Source organism: Pocillopora verrucosa, chromosome 1, assembly GCF_036669915.1.
Source record: "Pocillopora verrucosa isolate sample1 chromosome 1, ASM3666991v2, whole genome shotgun sequence".
NCBI classification, from domain to species: domain Eukaryota; kingdom Metazoa; phylum Cnidaria; class Anthozoa; order Scleractinia; family Pocilloporidae; genus Pocillopora; species Pocillopora verrucosa.
Window position 1 is genome coordinate 22849134 of NC_089312.1, and position 21770 is coordinate 22870903.

The window sequence follows — 21770 nt, forward strand, 5'->3', positions numbered from 1 at the left end:
ACTGAGTTAACTGCATGCACAGAGTTTCCAAAAATAAAAGAAAAACTCTGAGAGCTACGGGTTTGACTGGAAAGCGTCGAGTCAGTACGTAAGAATTGCTTGCCTAAAAATAAGACTTCCTTCCATCGCTCTATTTACAGTCCCATTTGAACTGGGCCAGCCTGGTTAGATACTGCCGATAAGGCAATAAAAAAGATAAATAATTCATCTGAAGTTAGGACAATAATGAATTCAATCTGGTGCGACTCAACATGGATTCATCGATGCTTGTCGTGTTCAAACCCATGGATATAGCAGTGTTTATTAACCAACAAAATACTTCCAAACAGTCAGGGAATCTCAAACTCTTCGCTTGCTTACCAAAATTTTCGTTTGGTAAGTATTAATGCTTTTTGTTTCCAGTTTGATATGATGGCCATCTTTGGCTGAGTACTTGGCCTTTTGTGCGGAATACCGCTTTTTGAATGGTTTGCGGGCCTTATTGTCTCGATATTCTTAAAAACGCGCTATGTCCAAGCCTGTAAAGTCAAGCATCAAGCATAACGATATTCATCATCATGATCTTCAGCTAAGATATTAATGCAATTGGTTGTGCGGGAACTTTCACTTTAAGAAAGTGCAAAACAAAATAGCAATTTCCATAAAATTGTTTAATGTGCAAAAAGGCGGGTCAGTGTCAAGTGCGAAGATTCTTGTCTTCCTATTTGAGAAAATTTACGTGCGTGTTTCAATTTCCTTGGCGCGTGCATTAAGTAAGTTTGAAAAAAAGTACCTCTTCTTTACATGACCAGCAAGTTAGAAACGCGAGAGACGTTGTGGTCAGCCGCCTTCTGAAAGAATTAGAGAGCGCTGTTCTTTTTCAAAGTCATATATTGTTGTTCGAGAGGGAGGAAATGGAGCAGTGCTGAATTTCTTGTTTTCAAGCTTGATATTTATATCGTTGGTGCACACTTTAGGGTTGGTAACGCAACCGGAAACTGTCCGCTTCTGCACTGAGAAAACACACAAATCTTGTGTAATAAGGGCGGGGAGTCAAGAAGTTCTGAAACTTACGGATTTCATTCTTGCATCGAGTCTTATGTGCAGACTACTGTGATAAAACCATATCTGAACGTTGGATGAACCGTTAAATAAATTGTACAAACTGGTGGTGGGTTTGAACAGAAGCTCTTTCCTTTTTTCGCCTTTTTTCCTGAGCGGCGGTATGTCTTTCCAAAAACTATGATGTCAGAAAAACGTGATGATCGTTATCATATGTAACCAGAGCAAGGCAGATCTGTGGTGTTGGTCAAAAGAAGTTGGACCATAAGAGAACTACAGCATTCCCTCCCGTGATTTAGATCTTTAACCTTGTCCACAATGATATAAGCACATTTTTTTTCTATCAATGGGGAATCAAAATTAGTCGCTTAATGGGGAAATTTCGACTGACAGGTAGTGAAGTTTTAAATGAATTGTCACCATGTGCATTGCACTGAGTTGGGGTGTGTTCAGTTGTGTTATGATGGTCCATTCCGATCCTTATTATACAATGCACACAACTCGACATAATGGTGAGGATCAAAATGAGCCGATGCGAACTAAGAAAAGAGCCACATCTCGTTCAAGTAGTTACTCTTAATTATTTGATTCATCGTGTGACAAAGATAAGCAGTACAGCAGTTAACACATGACGATTAACATTTGATGTAATAGTGTCTTTTCAACGTGAGGCAAACTGGGTGAAAAGTTTGTTTAAGAGTTACTTAAAAACAGTAAGAAAACCAAACAGCCAACTATCGCAGAACGTTTTTTACATTTATGAAATCTTCAAATAAAGAGACGGAGGTTGTTCCACAATTCCTATGCATGTGATAACTGAAACTGTTTAATCCTTCAGCTTATAAGCGTCCAGAAAGATCGTCATTTGCTGAAATTAAACAAATCTTATTAGTAAAATTAAGTGCTAAAAGTATAAGGTTTGAAGTACAGCGAAGTCAAACCAACATGACTACAAAAATAGCGCAGATGAGGGTAGTGGGGGGGAAGTGGGTTCCCAAGGGCTTCCGGGGTAAATGTTACCCCCGCCCCCCTTCTTTTGAAACCTTACATATTAATTGTTCAAGCGATAAATCAAAGAACCTGTCAAGAATAAAAATGCCAGTAACACGCTAATGTAAAAAATACTATTGGAATATATAACAGACACCTTTAAATGTTCACAAAGGGGCGGTAAAATTTGGTTTTCGTGTCAGGGTGTCAGTTAAACGACGTTTGAGTAAGCAAACCACATATTGACTGTTCATTGGGCAAACTAAAGTGGCCTTTAAAACGGTGTCATCTATTCCACCACGTGATCTCTAGAATAGATGCACTGAAGCAAATTTTGTTCTTCCAAACCAATACACGTTCCTCAAGGGAAACCCCCCTTTAAATTTGATCGGAAACTGTAGAGCGATAATATGTATCCAGAAACATACGGAAGATACTGCGCTTCTGCTTAAGAAAAAAAAAAAGGTAGGAAGTTTTTGGTACAACTTTATTGAAAAAAATGAAAAAGGATTTAGGTTTACCCCTCACACATGATTTCCCATCATCTTCCAGAGGAATGTATCCTCGAGGACATTGCCAAACGCAATACAGTCTGCCACCTCGCACAACACTGAAAAGGCCCTCCTTACACTGCTTACATTCTCGGCGACTAAGGCATTTCTGACAGTTATACGGGCACCCTTAAAACATAAACAAAAATCCAAAAAATTAGTATCAAGCTTTGACGTTATGTAGTTAAGGAAAGAGAAAGATATGTTTGTACGGTTAGAATATTTAACGTACGGTGTGAAAAAACCTGTCTAACAGGTAACAAGAAATAGCCTTCAAAGCAGCTACACATCCCATTCCTTTTTGTTTCCCATTTGTCATTATCTTGCTTATATTTTCCTGCCAAACTTTGTTGTTGTTATTATTGTTGTTAATGCTTACGTCCACAAAGCTTTGGTTTCCCCTCTCTCATAATCTCAAAATATCCTGTAGGACATTTTTGTCGACAATGAAAGTCTCTCCTGATACGAACTCGATACCAACCATCCTGGCAGTGCGAACAAGTTTCGTCCAAGCAACCACGTGTGTCTAAGTATCCGAGTAGAAACATAAATTTCAAAAGGCGCGAAGAGGTCGAATATTTTTCATTAAGGTGCTGGTACCTTTGTAAAACACCTATTACATCATTTATTTCGTTATTCATTTTTGGCTGTGGAGGGGGGAAGTCTTATTAAATGCGTCTTTGATGTCAACAAACTAATTTCAGAGAGACCAGCCAAGCTATCTTATTTTGCTGCTCTATCTCCTACTTCAAAGGGAAAACTCAGTTCTAGTCCCGAGTTGGTAACAATTAGTAACCCTCTGATAAGACAGAAGAAAGTGACCTGCAATGGCGCTGTTTTTAATTTTTTTATGTGTATGGCCAAGTCTATATATGCAAAATCAACTTCAAGCTTATAGAAATGCATATTTATCGTATTATATTATATATATATTATTTCATTTCATATTATATTTCGTTATAGTTTTAGTAGTGCTGTTCACCGTTTTTTTACCCTTTTACGTATCGGCAGGAGATGACAGGTTTGAGGAGTGTGGACACGGTGCACGTAGAATCCTAATTCAAAACATAAATATCTCTTAAGATGATTTAATATCACTCTGGTTTTGAGGAATCTGTGGAGGATCAGGAAAAAGCCGATATCGTTTAGCGAATTTTTACACGGAGGCATTTCCTCCTGTTATACATCGTTATGTGGACAGATGACATTATTCACGAGCGACAGGAACTCATCTCCTGTGAGAGATCATTTAAAGAATTTATAGGTAAAATTGAGAAGTAAGGATTAAGCCTTAAGATAAAGCGGTCCATCTCGGTAATAACCTATTCCTCGCTTACCTTTGTTGCACACATTACCAGACTCCAAACTATAAGCAGCAAGAAATCCAGCTGGACAACTAAGTAAGCACTTGGAAAACACATCCTTGATAAGGTAAAAGTCACTTTCACAAACATCACAATTGTAAGAATCTTGACAACTTTTGCAATTCGCCCTGCACACTAGACCGGACAGAGAGAGAGAGAGATTATTTTTCATAATATACTTTTCTATCCGTTAACCTATTAAATTACGGCGTGCGACTTGCAAAAGCAATTTTCCTCTCCATGCATATAGCCCATAACATCCTCCTCGTGTGGGGGGTAGGGGGTATGGGGGGTGGGGGGAATAATCCTTTGCAGAAGAAACCCCAAATTAATTTATAGCTAACCGCCTTTCCTAAGAACAAGACGTAACTAAGAAATCAGGGTTAAATCAACGCATAATGTTTCTTACTTTCACAGTAAGGCTGACCGCTGTACATGTCTTCTTTTCTGAAGAACCCTGATGGACAGTTGGACAGACACTTTGTTCCTTGTTTGTACTGTAGAACCCAACCATCTTTACAACGAGAACAAAAGAAGTCTTCGCACATTTCTGTAAGTTAAGATTAAAAATATCGCTGATAGAACTATTGCTTAATACTAGTGTAGAAGATATACCTTTAACGAATTTCAAGACGAACAACTGTATTGCTTACCTGGCCTGCATTTGGTCCCGTGTTTCACGAAACCCGCGGGACAAGAAGCCACGCATTGAACCTTGGCACCAGTCCCTTGCTGCATAAGTAGATACCCGTCTTCACATCTGTCGCAGATATCATCGAACTGCTCCTCACACTGGGAACAATGCGGTATCCTACTGCATCCTATTTATAACCAAGAGACAGAAAATTGGGTCATTCGTACAAGTAAACGATTTGGAAGAAGATGCATCGTCCTTTAATATTCTATGATCTAAAATTCATGAATCCAATTATTATAGTTTTAGGGTCGGTTATTGGGATGAAGATTAACTTGGGCCGCGGTTTTAGACAAAGGAACCACGAGAATTCTCGCTTAATAAGTTTCTTTTTCAAATGCTCTCTATTGGCCGTCTTGACAATGGCCATAAATATAGATTTCAGACAAAACATTTGGCTAAATTGAAGACGGTCTATACGGAGTTCGCAAACCAAAAGATGATGTGTGTTTCAATAACCACCCTTGAGATTTGTGTCTTACAGCTTGATACTTGCAATGTTATAAAAGAGGATTATCTTGACATTTTTTTCAGAGAAGGGTTTTCCTGAGAGTGTCATTTGATGAAATCATGACGTTTCTACCTTCAGTAGTTCTACAGATGACACCGTTGTCCTCAGTCTGTATCGCAGTGAAGTCGTCTGGACAGCTTTCTACACAGCTTGCACCCCAATAACTTTCAAGCAAAGTAAAGCCATCCTGGCATCTATGGCATGTTCTATGGTCGAGACACGAGGCACAATTTGGAACGTTTACACTGCAAACTGAAATACGATAAGAATAACATTGTGTAATTACGCCTGGCGATTCCAATCTAAAATTTAAGTTCTAAGTAAAAAAAGGAAACAGGACTAGATTTCGTCTCTGCAAATTTAGACATTGAACCTTTTTGTGATGATAAACTTCAAACTTCTTCGCTATTTGCTGCGTAGAAGCAAACAGCCACTCCCAAAGTTACATGGCTTCCCTTGGTACGATCTTTTAATGCTTACTTTGGGTGTATGTTTTACTTATCTCATTTAATTCATTTTTATTTTTTTTCACTATGGCAGATGGAAGCAAAGATTCAAGAGGAGTAAGTGAAAGACTACTTAAGAAGGCAGAAAGGGATAAATATGCCTATGTTCATTCGTCTATCAATGATTTCAAAATCCTAAAAACATGATATAGGTTTTATGCTCGAGTCACCAATTTATTTGAAATGTCATTACTTTTCGAAACAGTTTGGTACTAACAGTTCATTTTGATCATATAGACTCCTTTAAACCGCTATTTTAAGTAAGCCAATAAATGGTTTAAACAACTGACTCGTATGAGACATTGGAACCGTCTCGTGTAGGTCATTTACCTCTTCACCAAGATTATTTGGCAAATAATTGTTTTAAAAATGATCTCAATTTTACAGATTTTTCTAGAGCGATGGGTGTGTTTACTGGAGATATATCAATAACCGAAAGACCCGTGATTGCCGCTGAGGTCAAGTGAAATGACACAGACAAGGATAATGAGTAGAATCAAAACTGTGGTGATGAGAAGTGAATTTCCTCTGTGTGTTGTGGTTCTCTACCAACTAAGTGTTCAAAAAGCCTTGAGACGGTTTGATAGGGAAAATTACATACTGCAGAGGGTTAAAATTATTACTTTTTAACGGTAGGAGATCTTTCTCCAACGGTTTCCGGGAGAATTCGGTTTAATTTCAGGTGAAAACTATTTGATGCACACATGGTTCTCTAGCCTTGACCCAAAAGAAGAATGACCTCCTGTGGTTTTTCAATATCTTCCAAAGAAACGGGAAAGGGCTTGTCAGCCGTCCGTCGGTGACAAATACCTCCATGAACCACTTGCCAACATCAAGGGGAAAAAAAGGAAAAAAAAACCGAACCTGAAGAAAACATAAATCTAACATATTTACAGCGAGAACTGCAAGAAGCAAGTCAAATATTACTTTTTAAGTGACTTTAAGAGAAAATTGAATCCTACAGAAGGAAATCATCTTGTCAACGAATTAGCCTCAAAGATATGGAAGGAACCTTCTAGATGATTTTTATTGACGACACTTAATACTTGAGAGGTTTATATCTCTTACCTTGATTGTTCAAGAGCAAAGAAGGCAGGTGTGTTTCTCTGGACTCACTTTTCATGTTTTCCATAGCTGCTACTGGTCTTTTTGCAAAGAAACTGGCCCAGAGGAGACATATAAGAAGAGCCCTTCCTTCCATGTTGGCGGTGTTGGTTCTTTGCCCTCTTTGTCTTTAAAAGATATGATTTTTTGAACTGCGTAACCTCCCTGCCTCTGCACTGAAGATGATATTGTCAAACGGACAGCGGGCACATCTCTTAAGTAAGGTGGGTTAGCAGCTATCTATTACGTGCTTATCACATCCTCTTGTCAAGCATAATAACATTAGTGTCAATGCGGTTAATTAAAACTGGCGCCGAGAAGCGCATCCTTCTTCCTTTTTCAAAATTGTGTTTATAAAATTTTACTTTTGAAGTATACTCATCGAGAAAACTTTTTTGTGGTACAAAGCAATATGCAATCATAATTAACACTTTCTTGAGACCATTTTTAATTTCATGTGTTTTGATGAAATCCTGAGCATTAGAAATCTGGTGGTGTCATATTTTTTTCTAGATAATTCATTCTTGACGTCAAACAAAATTATGGTTGATAACCCAAGAAAATTATTGACAGATATCACAATTCTGATTTTACGATGGTGTAGATAAATAAAACCATCGGTGATTACTGGTAACTAAGGTTAATAAGACTTTCTTAACTGCGCTGAAAATCGAGATTTATTGAGTCAGGCATGCTACACAAACACGGTTCAAACAGCTTGACTTAGCTACTTACGTTTCGCATAAAGCTTAACTTAAATAAAGAGTATTGATTCAGCGCTAGAAAGTACTAGCCTTTGTTTAATTTGACAGTTCCTCCCGGCCGATTGTAGTCAGCATCCAAAACCTTTTAGTCTGTGACACGATTCTCGAAAGAGCCAATTATAAACTGTCAAGTAAACGAGATCTGGCTGGATATAAAAGACTAACCCTTTGTTCAGCTCCTTCCTCGATCACATTGACTCGTCTTTGTCTTCGATGATTGTACGGCAAAAAAATTGCCTTATAGATCGGTTTACTGAAAAATATACTCCCAAAAATCATATGTTTACAATTACATTTATCTTTTAAATCTGAGAAATTGCTTTTTGTTCTATACTGTTACTACATAATTCACTCAAATTTTTCTTTTCTTGGTCAGTTCTATTTTTTCTCAGTTGTTTGTTCTTAGTGTGTAAACCTTCCATTATAGATTGTTCGGGTTTGTTTTGTTTTGCTGTTGTTGATGGTATTGTTTTGTTCCTTCAGACAGTGGGAAGTATATTTTCATTTCTATAAAGCTTTCAGAACCCACTGTTTAAAATTTTATCGGCTGGCAATATAAGCGGCTTTTTTATAAATCATAACGAAGAAACAATTGACTGGTTTAATACAAATCGGAACTTGAATATGGTGGTTTTGCATTTAAGATGAGGTTTTTGAGGTTACACACGTAAGTCAGACAAGACTGACGCAAAAGCAAACGCAGTTTTTAACACTATTTAATATAATGCTTTTATGAATTTTTTTTTTCTGAGCAATCCCTTGAAATTTGCATATTGGAAAATCGTATTTTCCCCGTCTGATATCAATAATTATCCAACTGAGTGCTCTTCTGGCGTTGTAACATTGTTCCAGCCGATGCACTGATCTCTCCAGCCGATTATTAAAAAAAAGGAAAAAAAAAACACCCGACAAAACAAAAAAAAAAAAACAACAATTATAACTAGAAAGATTTGTCTGCTAGAAAGATTTGTCTGCAGCAAGACATGTGAAACGCACGATAAAGTGATTTTAAAATTCGAAGTGTTTTTAAGGGACATTTGCACCATAACTGCGTTATGACATGATTTTATTCAACTTGATCCCTTCATTTGTTGCACTCAGTAGGAAATATGCCATTAGGAGTAGCTTTTGAGTGAACGCACTCATCATATATTTCTGCTAAATCTCAATTTAATTGGCCTTTTTCGCTTTATAAAAACACTCGCTTTTGAGATGAGAGCACATGAAAAACCAATCCTGCAAAAATACTTTTTATTTGATGGAGAGTGATAAATTATTTCCACGCTGAAGGCTTTGTACTCGCCCTCTTTTTAAGAAAGAGGCTTTGGAAATGTAAGGATGACTTGAACCAATTGACTGGTCTTGTGAGTCGCATCATCATCCCAGTACCTTCAAAACCTTGGATCATCGAGAGCCCTAGAACGTCAACCCAAAAAAGCCCTTAAAATTTTTCAAAACACGAATCTGGCTTTTACAGTTTGTGTACAGCTCCCTGGCCCCCTTCATTGCAAATTTTTTCTGAGGGATGAAGGCGGCTGTACACAGGCTTGGCTTTATTAGTTTCAGCTTGTCTTCAAAGGATGCACTGATCTCTCCTGAATATTAAAAAATTTTTCGTCACCTGCACATGCAGTAAGTTACGTCACACAGTCTGGTGTTTCTTTGGTTCCTTTAATTGTTTGCTAACTTTTTCTCATCACTTAGTAGTGGAACATTGATATAACTTACCGATTATCTTTTACTATTTGCGTTTATTTGTTGCCTCTGGTTATTATTCATGTATTTGATTTTCTGCTTCTAGTTTAATTTCATTCTTTTACCATGGTTAGCATTCGGCAGGAGAATTATCAAGGTAAGAGCATTAACCCCTCACAGGGTCCGCTTAAAATCACAGATAAACAATTCAATTTTTATGTGGAACTGTTACCGTTAAGTTTCACAGTTCGAGAAACGGGTAAAGGAGTAGAATCCACCCGCTATCATAGAGGTGCAAGTCTATTTACGGTTATTTTAGAACAAATTAAATCATTTCTGCATGAAATTGCAGTCTTTTGGTTCATTTTTAAACGAACCATTTCGTGCATCGTGGCCAGCCAAACTTTACAAACGTACGGTTAATTGATACACGACCTTCTCAAAAAAACAACAACAAAACAAAAAACAACCTCTCAGAAAACGTTGTATTTTCCACTTTTCAAAGTGACTCATTGATAAACTAACTATGGAGATCAGCGCGTAATAAAAGACAATCAATACAGGTTATGATGATAAAGATAATCAACCCATATTCATCACCAGAGGCAGATCCACAGGGATAGAACCTCTCCCTCACCTCCCTCCCCCTATGAGACCTGTGTGTTTATTTTATTACTTGTCTGACACCAAAATTCTTTTCACGACACGATCGCTTATTATTATAAGTGGGACGGATTTTATTTCTTTTCCTACCGAGGAGAAGAGATATGGGTTATGGTGGGTCGAGAGGTCATTTTGGATTCCCTATCAAAAATTCCAATATCCGCCCCTAATCACCGAGTGTTTAGGCATTAAAGAAGGTTTAAACTCCTGAGTAGCTCCTCGCTTTTATTACCACCTGTCACTATGTTGTCGGTATACAACTGATCCACTAATAGTTACGTTACTGCATCCTAATCATACAAAATCCTGAGAGGAGCTATTCTTGCTCAACACATTGCACTTGTTTGAGAAGGACTCTCCCCTCAATCGTCGAAGTTTTCTGTATTGTGATGCAGTGATGATTGCATGTACATAAGTTATTAGAAAAAAAGGCAAAACTTTTGACCCCATAAGATACTTTTTCAGAAGAAACAGCTAACCTTACCACCAGTGACATTCAAGGAATTAAACGTTTAAGGAAGACTGAGGCATATCATATTATACAGTTTTTAAAGAACCAAGCTTCATTAGACTTTTCTATTTCATTGTTGTTTTGGTCCTCGTTGGTATTGTTTATGATATCGGTTTGATACTTCAAGTTTACGAAGATACTCAAATTAATGTTTGCATGTCTGTTCAACGCGTTCAATTATTTTATAAAAGACCTGTTTCCTTACCTTACAAGGACGAGTCAATTAGAATTTCTCGAAATAGCAAGTCTGGGTTATAAGGAAGAATAGTTTAGCGTCTCCTATGATGGCCGGTAAGTGGAAGGGGAGAGGGTCGTGGAGTAGGAGGTCAGCTTGGTCCCACAGCTTAAATGCTTTATCACTAACTATAAACTTGCTAAATTTTCATTTGGTAATTCTTTTCTCTCTTAACATGGTTTAGCTGACTAAATGGGAATTCTAGGCTGACCGGACATTCAGCGAATTAGAAGCGAGTGCGGAGAGTCATACAACTCAAATATCCCGAGGTAACTTTACTATTGTTTATCTCTCGAATATCACTGGAAAGAGCTCTAAACAAATTTTAAAACAGACTGTGCACATGCATGTACTCAGGTACATCTCCTCTAAACTAGTTGTAAATAACCAGCAAATCAAACTCCTATTTTAGCAGCGATTTAACTGGACACGCATGTTCCTTTTTTCATGTTTATTTATAGGACTGATGTCATCACAATAGCGTCAGCTTGATCACGTGATCCTGTATTGGAATAAGGGAAAATACAACTCAGATTGGAGAGAGGTATGGAATCATTTCGAAAAATTAAATCAAGTCTAGTTAAAAAAAGATCGCGGACTACGTTTGAGGACCATGCAACCGTAATAGAGTATAAGAAATAGCTAACCTTCAAAACTTAACTTTGAATAATAATTATACAGTTGGGATAGCACCTTTTTGCGCCTCACTCGGTAATATGCCCACACAGTGAGCGATAAGGATCTTAAGAGGGTGCCCTTTGCCAAAGGCTTCGCTGGCAAACAAACCTTTTAAAAGTACATACTCTTCCGGTTTTGACGTTACCATGACTCGCATAGCCAAAGGGGCAGCTTGTCACGCAAGACGTGTGCAGACCCTGGACAAGTTTAAAAGTTCCTGGATCACACTTGCCGCAGTCAAAACCGTTCATACATTCTTCACATCGGGCCAGGCATCCTATGGCAAATAACGTAGCAAAAGGAGAGAATAAGATGTTGATAGTCGATAGTCTAGCTTAAAACAACCAAATTTTTGTCTCGAAGCCTATTTTGGTTTCAGTACCTCCCTTTTATTTCAATAATTTACTTCTTCTTTAATGTATGATTTTTATGAAATACGTTTTTAAGCTACAATCTACCCTCTTTAAAATAATCCGGCCTCGAGGTAGTGAGGTTAAGAGATCCAGTTGGCCAATCTTCCGAGTCCTTTCACATCAAAAATTTCTCCTTTATAACAACCAGCTTTAAAGTGAAGGACAAACTCAAGGGTTTTGTTTTCCTTAATTTTCAGAAACTTCGACGCATGGTCATCTCTTCTTGAACCAATTTTTATGCAATTGCTTAGGAACTGGCTTACTATCTTGTTATTGTACTTACGGAGACAGAATTTCTGTTTTTCTCCAAGAATGTAAAAGCCTTTGGGACACTTGCGCTGACAATGTCTTTTATTGTAATTAACGCGATACCAACCATCCTTGCATGTCAAACAATACTCGCCAGAACATCCGTCTAAAAGATGATAGAAGTGAGGGAGTTGAAGTCTTTGTAAATGAAATGGGCAATTGGAGTCGGGTATAGCTGGAATCACGGTAAAATAAAAGGATCTAAGTATCTGGCTCCCATCCAAATGGGTTATAATTACAAGTGGTTGCTTTGGAAACATGGCGAGCAAGACAGCTGCATGCAAACCTAGTTACCAATAAAACACAGCTACATTGAAATACTCATCACTTTGATCTCAGTTACCTTCCCTTATACGTTGGCATCTCCTTCCTTTCCTTTTAAACCCTGCTGGGCACGACGAAACACATTTTGCATGGGACAACGGATTTGTTCTGAGCTTGTAAAACTTTGGCTTACATCTGCGGCAATTGATCTTGTCAGGGCATCTCTCACAGTTTGAAATTGATCGGCACTCTATCCACGCCAAGGAAAAAAAAGAGAAGAAATGCTTACCATACGTAAGGTGACCTGGGTTCATATTTAAAGCCCATTTGATTTGGTTTAATGAATTTAAAATTCATTAAGCTGATGTGATCTCATACCAAACGCTGAACAGGCTGATTTAGCATTATCAACTTAGTTGATAACGTAAATGAACCACCGTCAAGCTGATGTTTCGAGGGTTAGCCCTTCGTCAGAGCGGTATACGACGGGTTAACGTTCGAAACGTCAGCTTTAAAACTCTTTACTGAGGCCAATTTACATCATCAACTCAGTTGATAATACAAAATTACCCTGTTATACTCTACCACCGACACAGCACCACAGTTACAGTACAAACATATACAATGAAAAACACCAAGTTATCATATGTAAGTTTATTCCTCAGTATTGCTGATGAACAGAGTTAACTCAATCGATTGTACTTTCTATACGTAAATTCTCGTAAGAATTCAGGCAGCGTAATGCTGGGAGAAGATGAGTTTCTCGAGTGTTCTCCAAACCACCGCTGTGGGTCGTTGGGTCGGTTAACGCATATTAAGTGCAACTGTAGAACAAACAATTTGTCTTTAAATAAATCAAAGTGCACCGAGTATCTCAATTATTTCATTAAAATGTTTAATTGTTTTGGTGTTAAATAAAGTTCATTTTTTTCATTTCATTGTTGACATTGACAGAATCAGTCGAGGTTTCAAATCTTATTGAGAGCTTATCTTATCAAAGACGATCCGATTTTGTCACTTACCGACAAGTGGCCTTTTACAGTACTTTCCGAAATAGTGGGAGTCGGCGGATACGAAGCCCCTCGGACAGTTCTGAATACAAGCCATGCCAGTTTTGTTGAAGAAGACATGCAGATCACTCCTGCACTTTCGACAGCGTACGCTATCTAGGCACGTAGCACATTTAGGCACAAACGATTGGCATTCTGAAAATAGGCAAATTGAATTAACGTGTGTTTCTGCACGGTTTTTGAAGAACGCAATATGGTGACGCAATCTATTGAGAGACTCATTTTACGTTCACTAACGTTTTACATCCCTCCAGTCCAAAAGATAAATTCAGTAATTAAGGGAGAAGTGTGGTTTGGAAACCTTACAAATTAAATATTCGCCATTAAATTGTATATCTAAAATTATGACACTTGACCACGATAATGATACCTCATGGTAAAATTTAGAGATGCAGTCACTGTCTTCGGGTTTTGTGTGTCCTCTTAGGATTGTAAGCGAGTTCTTTGGAAATTAAAAGAAAGTTTTCGATCCTTTTGCTTATAATTTGGAATATCAAAACGTTAAGTAGGTAAGCAGCAAAATAGAGGAGATAAAAATCATATGGTTCCTGGCGCATACCGATCTCCTGTATGAAAAGCATCATGTAACGTTGGCTCATGTGCTGCCTTCCTCTTCTTCTAAATATTCCTCTTCTTTCTCTTTATATTGATATTGACAATTTGGAAATCAGAAAATTGAGAGCTGTACTAAAACAACAGAACTTTTTTCGAGAGTTTTTGGGCATAACTTGTGCAACCCCGCTTTGCCAACCCCCATGGACAAACTATACCAACCTACAACTAACTAATAACTTTATCACTCTTACTTGACTGTGTATCTTTGCAAATCATCTTCCCATCAGTGTTCAGGTTCGGGGTGAAACCATCTGGACACTGTTTCACGCATTTCACGTTTCCCATAACCCTTTTTTGCACTGAATAGTATCCCTGAGTGCAGTTCACGCAGCTAACTGGGTTGTGAGGTTCACAGTCTTCACAATGTCGTGCAGAACAACCTTGAACATCAGAACAACGACTTTTCTTAAATAGCAGGGCAATGAATTTTCAAGGAGATAAAGGGCTTTGGTTATCATCAATTTTAACTGAGGAGCGATCACCTTCGAGGCTGAAAACTTGCCATTGGCAATAGACGCTTTTATTTGCGTTGTTTGTATTCATATCATTAGCAATCGAAAGGGGGCTGGGATAGTGTCTGTTTAAATTTAATCCTCCTTGCCAGGTATTTAATGACCTATACACGTGATATCAACCCCTTATTCACGTGACTGGTTTACGCGTGACTTTTTATCTGGTATATTTCACCAAGCGATAATAATGTAATAATTTAACTGCCCACTTGATGATTCACCGTTTCAGCAACAAGAACTGAACCACCATAACTGCAACCTGTACAGCAAGAAAAGAAACACATAGAGACAAGACATGATATCCTCTTTTGATATAGATGCACCATCGTCTCTGTGCCCAAGGAATATCAGATAAACCGCTTTGCAGGAAGTTGTTTGAGGCTCAAGAAATGATATTGGTATGCCTCTGATCCAACTTACCAAATTGTGTTCTAACACAAATCTTGGGATATTCCCTTGTAGATGTGACATTGTAGCCTGGAGGACAGGAGCGGCTGCACCTTATGATCTTCTTTTTGTTCCTTTCGTACTCCACAGGGGTAAAAATTGGTCTGCATTTGTTGCAAATAAGCCCATTGCTGCATTTTTCACATCCAGGAATGAAACCACACCCTAATTTGAGCCAAGAAAATTAAATGTGAATAGACATGCACTTGAGAATGGGTCTCTGCTCAGGTGGTTTCTTTGCCTTTGGTTTCGCGCTGCCGTGTAAAATGATCACGATCTTCTTTTCCGGAGTGTTATCTAGGCAATCATTACGCATGCGCCCAGCAATGTACACGCAGGAGACACAGAGCGAAAACATGGCGGTCGTGTGTCTTAAGTGTTTAAGAATTCAAAACATTCGTTCGTATTCCTCTGGTGTGCCCCGGTGTTATCGGAATGAGCTCTCGCTCGCTGCGCGTAAATGAAACGTGTCCGGTATAATTGAGAACTGTTTAGTAGAACCTCTTCCCAGTCCATTTCCGGAAAAAAAGATTTGATCGATTATCTATCTTTTGATATGGATCAACATCTTGCAATTAAAACAAACTGCTACCGTTTAGAATGGCAATTAATCTTTCTCGTTTTGAACTTGTCTCCGTGAGTGCAATTGACATTCCTGCACTATCTGAAAGTTATGAAAATATTATTTCTTGGATATGTTTTCCATGCCTAAAATTCCAATGATTAGACCTACTTACAAACTCTTGGCGAATTCAGCACGTAGTTTCAAAACTGTTCAGTAACAGCCAAAGGATCTAGTGGAACAGATCCATTGTTTAAATAAGAGTAATGCTTCAATTCTAACTGCAAAACTCAATATGACAAGACTCCAATCTGTTCATAGTCTGCGTTACGGAAAAAAGAAAAAAAAAAGCATCTAACTTCTTCGAATGGCTATGCAAAGAATAACAAAAACAATGCATTTGCTGCCAAAAACGAACAAGCCTGTTCAGACTGAGCACAGTTTAATTAAGAGGGATTAGAGGCAATGCACTTGTGTTAAAATATATGAGCTTTTCATTGCCCGTTTACACGAATATTCATACGGCTGTAGAAGGGGCTCCTTACTTGAAAAATGCCGCCCGCCTGTATTACTCTTTATCGGCTTCTTAGCACGCACAAATACTTTTTGCAAAGAAAAGTCTTAAAGCATATTTTAACTTTGCGAACATGCTAAAATTGTATTAGAATTGCGCCATGTTCTGGCAAAACTCACTGAAGTAAGAGGAGATAATCTTGCAATTTTGAAAAGAACTTCCAGTGAACGGTTTAGTCTTGAGCTATCGAATAACAAGAAGCAGCGGTTTAAAGTGAGTAAGATTTTCCAGAGGTTCAATTCCAAACGGTTCTAAAGGACTGTCTGGGAAACTAAGCGAAAGTGACCTGACTACACTACGCTAATCTTAAAAAAAACCGCATTTATTTTATGTAAATAAAGTGGAAATCCGATTAAGCTAATCGAGGTGTCTCACGATCTATTCTAGAAACGTAGGTTTTATTTTTGAAAATTCTCTAAGGAAAAAAGCAACAGATAAACCGACATCTAAAGAGCAGAGTATTTAAAAAATCCTTGGGAATAGCAAATTACAGTACTTTGAAGAAATACCGAAGAAAAATGCGGAAGGGTCACTTCAGCAAAGTTATGGAAGTAGTGTCAAGTAAAACGTTCTTACTTAAGATCTCGTGACCATTGCTATAACTGTGATAAACATCGCGAAGTACTGAGATGTTCCCAGACATCATATAGCTAGGGTGGAGCTTGGCCAAAATGTAGAAAACCCTTGACAAATATTCTTTGTCTCAAGTCATTAAATCTAATCTTTTTCCTGAGATAGAGGATCACTAGGTGAAGAATGGTGCGTGAAAGCAATTTTATCCATTGAGTAAAGTCCATATTTGCGGTTGACTATGAAGCCCCAGAAAGGTTTACATAAATCAGTCCGGATCAAAAATGAAGTTGCCAAGATTCTTGCAAGTATTCTAGTTCACAATGGTTCAAAGTATTCTGTAAATTTGTCTGAAAGCTTTCTCAGAGAAAACATGATTTCTAGGCTAACACTACGAAGATAGCATTCACGAATATGTGAAGTTCAAAGTCTCAAAGTGAAGTTCAACAGGAACATGTTTTGGCTTTATTCCATACGGATAAGGTATAACCTCAGATAAGACTCCGGTGGGTTGAGCATGTTAGTTGTTTTAGTGAAATAGAATGTGAAATTCAAGACTGAAGGTAAGCAATACACAAGAGCCAGTCTTACCGCCCCATAGCCATCGTTTCTCTCTGTGCTTTGGTGGGTCAGCTTTTTCCAACGAAGTCTCCAAATCTTCCTTTCCATAAACGACCGGATGGCGAAGACAGGTCAATCCAGCGACAAAAAACAAAATGGTTATTTGGAATAGTAGCATGGCTGAAGGTAACTCTCCTTTGCTCTATATCGATTTCAGCACCTTCAGCCTTCGGGATCAAGTAGAAGGCGCAGACTTTCTCCTAGCCGGTCGCTCGGCTTTAATCCAAGTGAACAGTATCCTTCGCACTGAAGGCACTTATTGACACGAATTCTAGATAAGCTTTCAAGAGCTCGAATAACTGACAAATTGAATTAAGAAAAAAACAATAGTGAAAAAAAAGTCTATCGTCAGAAGAGAGAAATTAACGTAAGAAAGCAGCCCAGAATAGAACAAGTTTGATGTTTAAAATAAAGACTTTAAGATCGTCGCGCCAATTTTCTTCCTCGAGCTCTTTATCGCAGAGATGCTTTGCTACAACGCAACATTGGCCACATCCTGGGCAAACGCGTAACTGAAGTAGTCTAGTTCACACACAGGAGATGGATAAGCAAGACCGAAAACCCTAATCAAAAACCACTCAAGAAAAAAAAAAGTCGGAACGTTTTATGTCTTTGAAGGCAAAAAGGATTTCAATTAGAAAATGTTTGTTTTTAAGTACTGCATAGGACACAAGAAAACAATCTGAAGTAGTGTACTAAGTAAAGAGTTTGATACGATCTGATTCTACAAATAAAATGCAAAAAAATCACTTGGACTTGTTAGTGATTGATGGAGCGTGGAAACTTTTAGTGAGGCAGTAAACAACCCCGCACGCGCTTAAGTTCAACAAAGGAACTCACTGAGAGAGCTGCTATTAAAACGCAATTAATCATATCAAGAAGGAACGTTATACGATTAGCGCAATGTCAGCCTGGAGTTAATTTACTGTTTGACGCACATTCCGTCTCTTCAAATGGGCGTAAGAGGGCGTAAGACTAAAGACCGTAAAATTATGTCAAGCCAACAGTTATTAAGCCAATTAAAACTAAAACCTCACTGCGGCAAAGCAGATGTTACCGTGCGTTTAGCTGCAAAAGATACGTTCAGCCAAATATTGTCTATCAGGGATATTAATGCCAGTGACGGTAAACTCGAAAAGGAGCGAAAGGTTTGACTTTTACTGTAAACAAAGAAGAAAATGTAAATTCTGGAGACTCAGTATATTTTCAAGAAAAATGGTAATAAGAATCTAGTTTTGATTTACAGTCAAGTTCTCCAAGAAAAGGGAGACTGAGAGGTACATTACATATTCTGGAGTAGTTATATGTCATTTGGAAAAATGATTTAAGAAAAAATGCCGCATGACTAACAAACAAGTTGAACTGACTGCCAAATTAAATTATGATCGATCGTGACTACAGTGTATTGCACCACATTCGCCTTGGGATAAGAACCAGCTTAGGATCAGTAAAATAGGATTTTCAGCTCATTTTTTTTCTAATTTTAACCTTTTTTTGTGTTGGGTACTTAGAGTAGCCCTATTTAAAGATAATAATGCTCTCTCCTAATTATACAAATAGCTGCATGTGATTTTTTTTATCCAAAACATAACATCCGGACATCAAACCGCATGTTTCCGACTTTATTACATTTCAACATGGTCTAATAAGACGTCATTAAGGTAAAATTTGGACCGGACCATTGAACTGTTGGGCTATGGACTACTTTTGGACTATTTCTTCGGACTTTTTTTGGAACATTTTTGTACTCTTTTTTTTTTTTACCTTTTTTGGACCATGTCTTTGAACATGTTATTGACCATCTGTGGGGTTGGAGGCAGATCATTAGTGCGTAAGGAGGGGTGGAAGGTGGGTTTATTACTAAATGCTACTGATTGATGGAGTTTTACGGGATCATAAAAGCATTTTTTCGAACGAGTCGTTCATGTCAAAAGTTTTGCACCGGGTTGTCACGTTTTTTACAATTTTTTCATGATATACTCTATACACAAAGGGAAACGTGAAGCAACTGATGGATGATTCGTGATAACCAGTGAGTATCATTAGGCACTGGAATAAGTCGACTTAAAAGGCACATGCTTGACTGGACAGAGGTGAATCAAAAAAGGGAATTGGCGATATCAATCACTAACAGTTACAGTCCACTGTTGAGGAGCCAGTTTGCATTTACATGACAAAAAACAAAGAAACACAACAGCCCAGCGCAAGAATTTACGAAAAGGCGCTCAAAATAGTATGTATGACCCAGTAAAAGCTACATAAATTAGTAGCATTGACTATTACAACCACCTCACAGTTCTCCCTACGTACTAATAGTCCAGTTCCCACCCCTACCTGAGTAATAACAGTCTACATTCCACCCCTCCCTGTGTACTGATGGTTTGCCCTCCCCCCATCTCTGATAGTCAAGAAAATGGTTAAAAAAATAGTCCAATAGTCCAAGGACCAATGGTCCAGTCCAAATTTTTCCCTATGCCACTTAAAGTCCTCTTGGTCGTCACTTATCAATTTGCTAATTAAGTCGACAGACATGACAAAATCATGACTGAGCTACGACCCAGAGCAAGACACAAGCCGTACTGTCTTTTCCTTCTCTGTCTGTTGTTTAATTATTTTTGTTAGATAATCTTACGTCGCAAAAAATATAAATAGAGAAGCTGAGAATAATTTCAAACTTTGGTAAACCATCTGTTCTTCCCTACAAACGAATAGACAAACAAACGAGAAGAGAAAAGCCAAAAGGAGGATGTGTAATCTACTATTGATACCACCCCATATCAAGTCTGAACTAAAGTTGGTCCATTTCCCTAGATTCAAAGGGCGGGTTTTTCTCCCTGTTCAACTGGCAAGATGTTTTATTTTTGCTATTTATAGCTTTAGGATAGCCTCCAAATATCAAGAACAGATGAAACTGCGTAAAATTCGCGGGAACTTGATGTGGCGGTTTCTTTGAGAATTCAACTGATGACTTTATTAACTTCAGATGAATTACATAAACATTGGTAAGAGCAAAGGTGAATGTTTTAAAAATAGCAGAGTTTATATAAAAAGCAAAGTTTTAACTAACAGATGTCTCCTTGAACGCACGTTTTCCTGTACCTAATGGATACACTTAAGATACTAACGTCGATAATCATTACTGACCGATTTGCTTGTGCATTTAATAACGTCGCTTTGTACGTTTTATCTACTTAGAGGATTAAATTTCTAGATCTCCACCGGAGATTAATGAAAAAATTGGATATGGTTATCTTTCAAAAGCAACGTTGTTTCACACATACTTAATTTTATTACGGAAAAATCACTGACGACTGACGCGATGAAAAGCTTTTCAGATATTTCTTCTGGTGAACGACATTTCCCACACACGTGGCAACCAAGCTGATCTCGTCAGAGTTGTTTATACTGACATTGATCCGTTTACATTGTAGTGACGCTTTCGTGAGCTTTTCCAAACGTCTACTGAAGTACTACTGTCCGTCCCACAAAACAGGAAAAGGAACTAAAAGATTAACTTAAACCAAATGAAATCATCAAAGAAATCAAGCAAGAACTCGGACAATACAATGAGTGAACTCATTCTGGAAACATCAGACGTCCGGCTAACTTCGAGTAATGATCGCGGTGGCGAATATTGCGGATATTTAAATTGCTCTTGAGATTTTAAACTGTTGCTCTTTTTCTCATTGGATTCCGCTTTTAATTTTTAGCGCAGATGCATCATCCCACAGAATGCACCTCAATTAAAAAAAACTAAACAATACTTACATTTTTTTGCTGGATTTCTCTGCGCTAGGACTCATTTCTTTCCCAAAGCATTATAAAAAGTTATCCACTTCTAAACCGTCCGTGTGACTTAATTATAAGCAAATTCAATTCTCAAAAAGCGCGCTGACGCTGGGCTCCTTAACTAAGGATAGATCGAGAAGGGATAATGCGAGAGTAGTGCCTTAGCAAGTACTCTGAGTGTATGAATGAAAACCAAGGCTCGAAGGAAACACCCGGTGGAAGAGTAACACCACAGCAGTGAAAAATTCATCGAATTAATCGATCAATCAAGATAAAATTGTTAAGTACACTTAATCTAACCGAGATTAAAACATGTTAGCTTTAATATTCATCGGCTTCCCCTTCTTCGTGAAGAGAATCCACTCCTACTTCTTCGTAATCCTTTTCCAAGGCAGCGAGATCTTCGCGAGCCTCCGAGAATTCTCCCTCCTCCATTCCTTCGCCCACATACCAATGGACAAACGCACGCTTCGCATACATCAGGTCAAACTTATGGTCCAAGCGAGCCCAGGCCTCTGCAATGGCTGTCGTGTTGCTCAACATACAAACTGCACGTTGTACCTTAGCTAGATCACCACCTGGGACGACCGTGGGGGGCTGGTAATTGATTCCAACCTACGGAAAACCACAGTGAAAATAAAGAATTACCCAAAACATGTTATTTCCCCTGGGTAAGGCCATAGAGATGATTTACAAACTTTCATTTACCGTGCGGAT

At 38.2% G+C, this 21770-nt stretch overlaps 3 protein-coding genes and 1 long non-coding RNA gene across 4 annotated transcripts in view; 1 reads left to right on the top strand and 3 right to left on the bottom strand.

Moving 5' to 3' along the window:
* Nucleotides 1-1602: 1602 nt before the first annotated feature.
* Nucleotides 1603-6862, bottom strand: LOC131796806 (furin-like protease 2). The gene is made up of 8 exons (XM_059114413.2): nt 6726-6862; nt 5224-5403; nt 4600-4767; nt 4356-4496; nt 3920-4081; nt 2962-3108; nt 2553-2711; nt 1603-1909 (listed from the first exon to the last, which is right to left on the bottom strand). Exons 1-8 carry the CDS (start codon nt 6856-6858, stop codon nt 1881-1883), a joined length of 1119 nt encoding a protein of 372 aa, XP_058970396.2. The 5' UTR covers nt 6859-6862; the 3' UTR covers nt 1603-1880.
* LOC131796807 (uncharacterized) lies at nt 6847-12342 on the top strand. Its single transcript, XR_009341166.2, has 5 exons — nt 6847-6985; nt 9327-9377; nt 10814-10898; nt 11091-11173; nt 11918-12342. It is a non-coding gene; the product is annotated as an uncharacterized lncRNA (long non-coding RNA).
* Nucleotides 9647-17752, bottom strand: LOC131796805 (proprotein convertase subtilisin/kexin type 5-like). The gene is made up of 8 exons (XM_059114412.2): nt 17235-17752; nt 14911-15102; nt 14170-14358; nt 13316-13498; nt 12373-12543; nt 12004-12135; nt 11416-11584; nt 9647-11131 (listed from the first exon to the last, which is right to left on the bottom strand). Exons 1-8 carry the CDS (start codon nt 17380-17382, stop codon nt 11122-11124), a joined length of 1194 nt encoding a protein of 397 aa, XP_058970395.2. The 5' UTR covers nt 17383-17752; the 3' UTR covers nt 9647-11121.
* A 2495-nt stretch (nt 17753-20247) lies between these two features.
* LOC131796754 (tubulin alpha-1D chain-like) overlaps nt 20248-21770 on the bottom strand; it is an 8825-nt gene continuing 7302 nt past the window's right edge. The window contains exon 6 of the mRNA XM_059114352.2: nt 20248-21668. Within this exon, the coding sequence (XP_058970335.1) occupies nt 21375-21668 (294 nt within the window). The 3' untranslated portion in view covers nt 20248-21374. The remainder of the gene's footprint in view (nt 21669-21770) is intronic.

What these genes read in the sequence shown, in the direction of transcription:
- LOC131796806 (XM_059114413.2), bottom strand. Translation starts at nt 6,858, where the DNA reads ATGGAAGGAAGGGCTCTTCTTATATGTCTCCTCTGGGCCAGTTTCTTT. An exon ending in TTTGCTCTTGAACAATCAAG is followed by an intron (nt 5,404 to 6,725) that starts GTAAGAGATATA and finishes ATCGTATTTCAG; the next exon opens with TTTGCAGTGTAAACGTTCCA. An exon ending in TGGGAAATCATGTGTGAGGG is followed by an intron (nt 1,910 to 2,552) that starts GTAAACCTAAAT and finishes GTTTAATTTCAG; the next exon opens with CAAATGACGATCTTTCTGGA.
- LOC131796805 (XM_059114412.2), bottom strand. Translation starts at nt 17,382, where the DNA reads ATGCTACTATTCCAAATAACCATTTTGTTTTTTGTCGCTGGATTGACC. An exon ending in TTGTGTTAGAACACAATTTG is followed by an intron (nt 14,359 to 14,910) that starts GTAAGTTGGATC and finishes CTGATGTTCAAG; the next exon opens with GTTGTTCTGCACGACATTGT. An exon ending in TTGCAAAGATACACAGTCAA is followed by an intron (nt 13,499 to 14,169) that starts GTAAGAGTGATA and finishes GCCTATTTTCAG; the next exon opens with AATGCCAATCGTTTGTGCCT.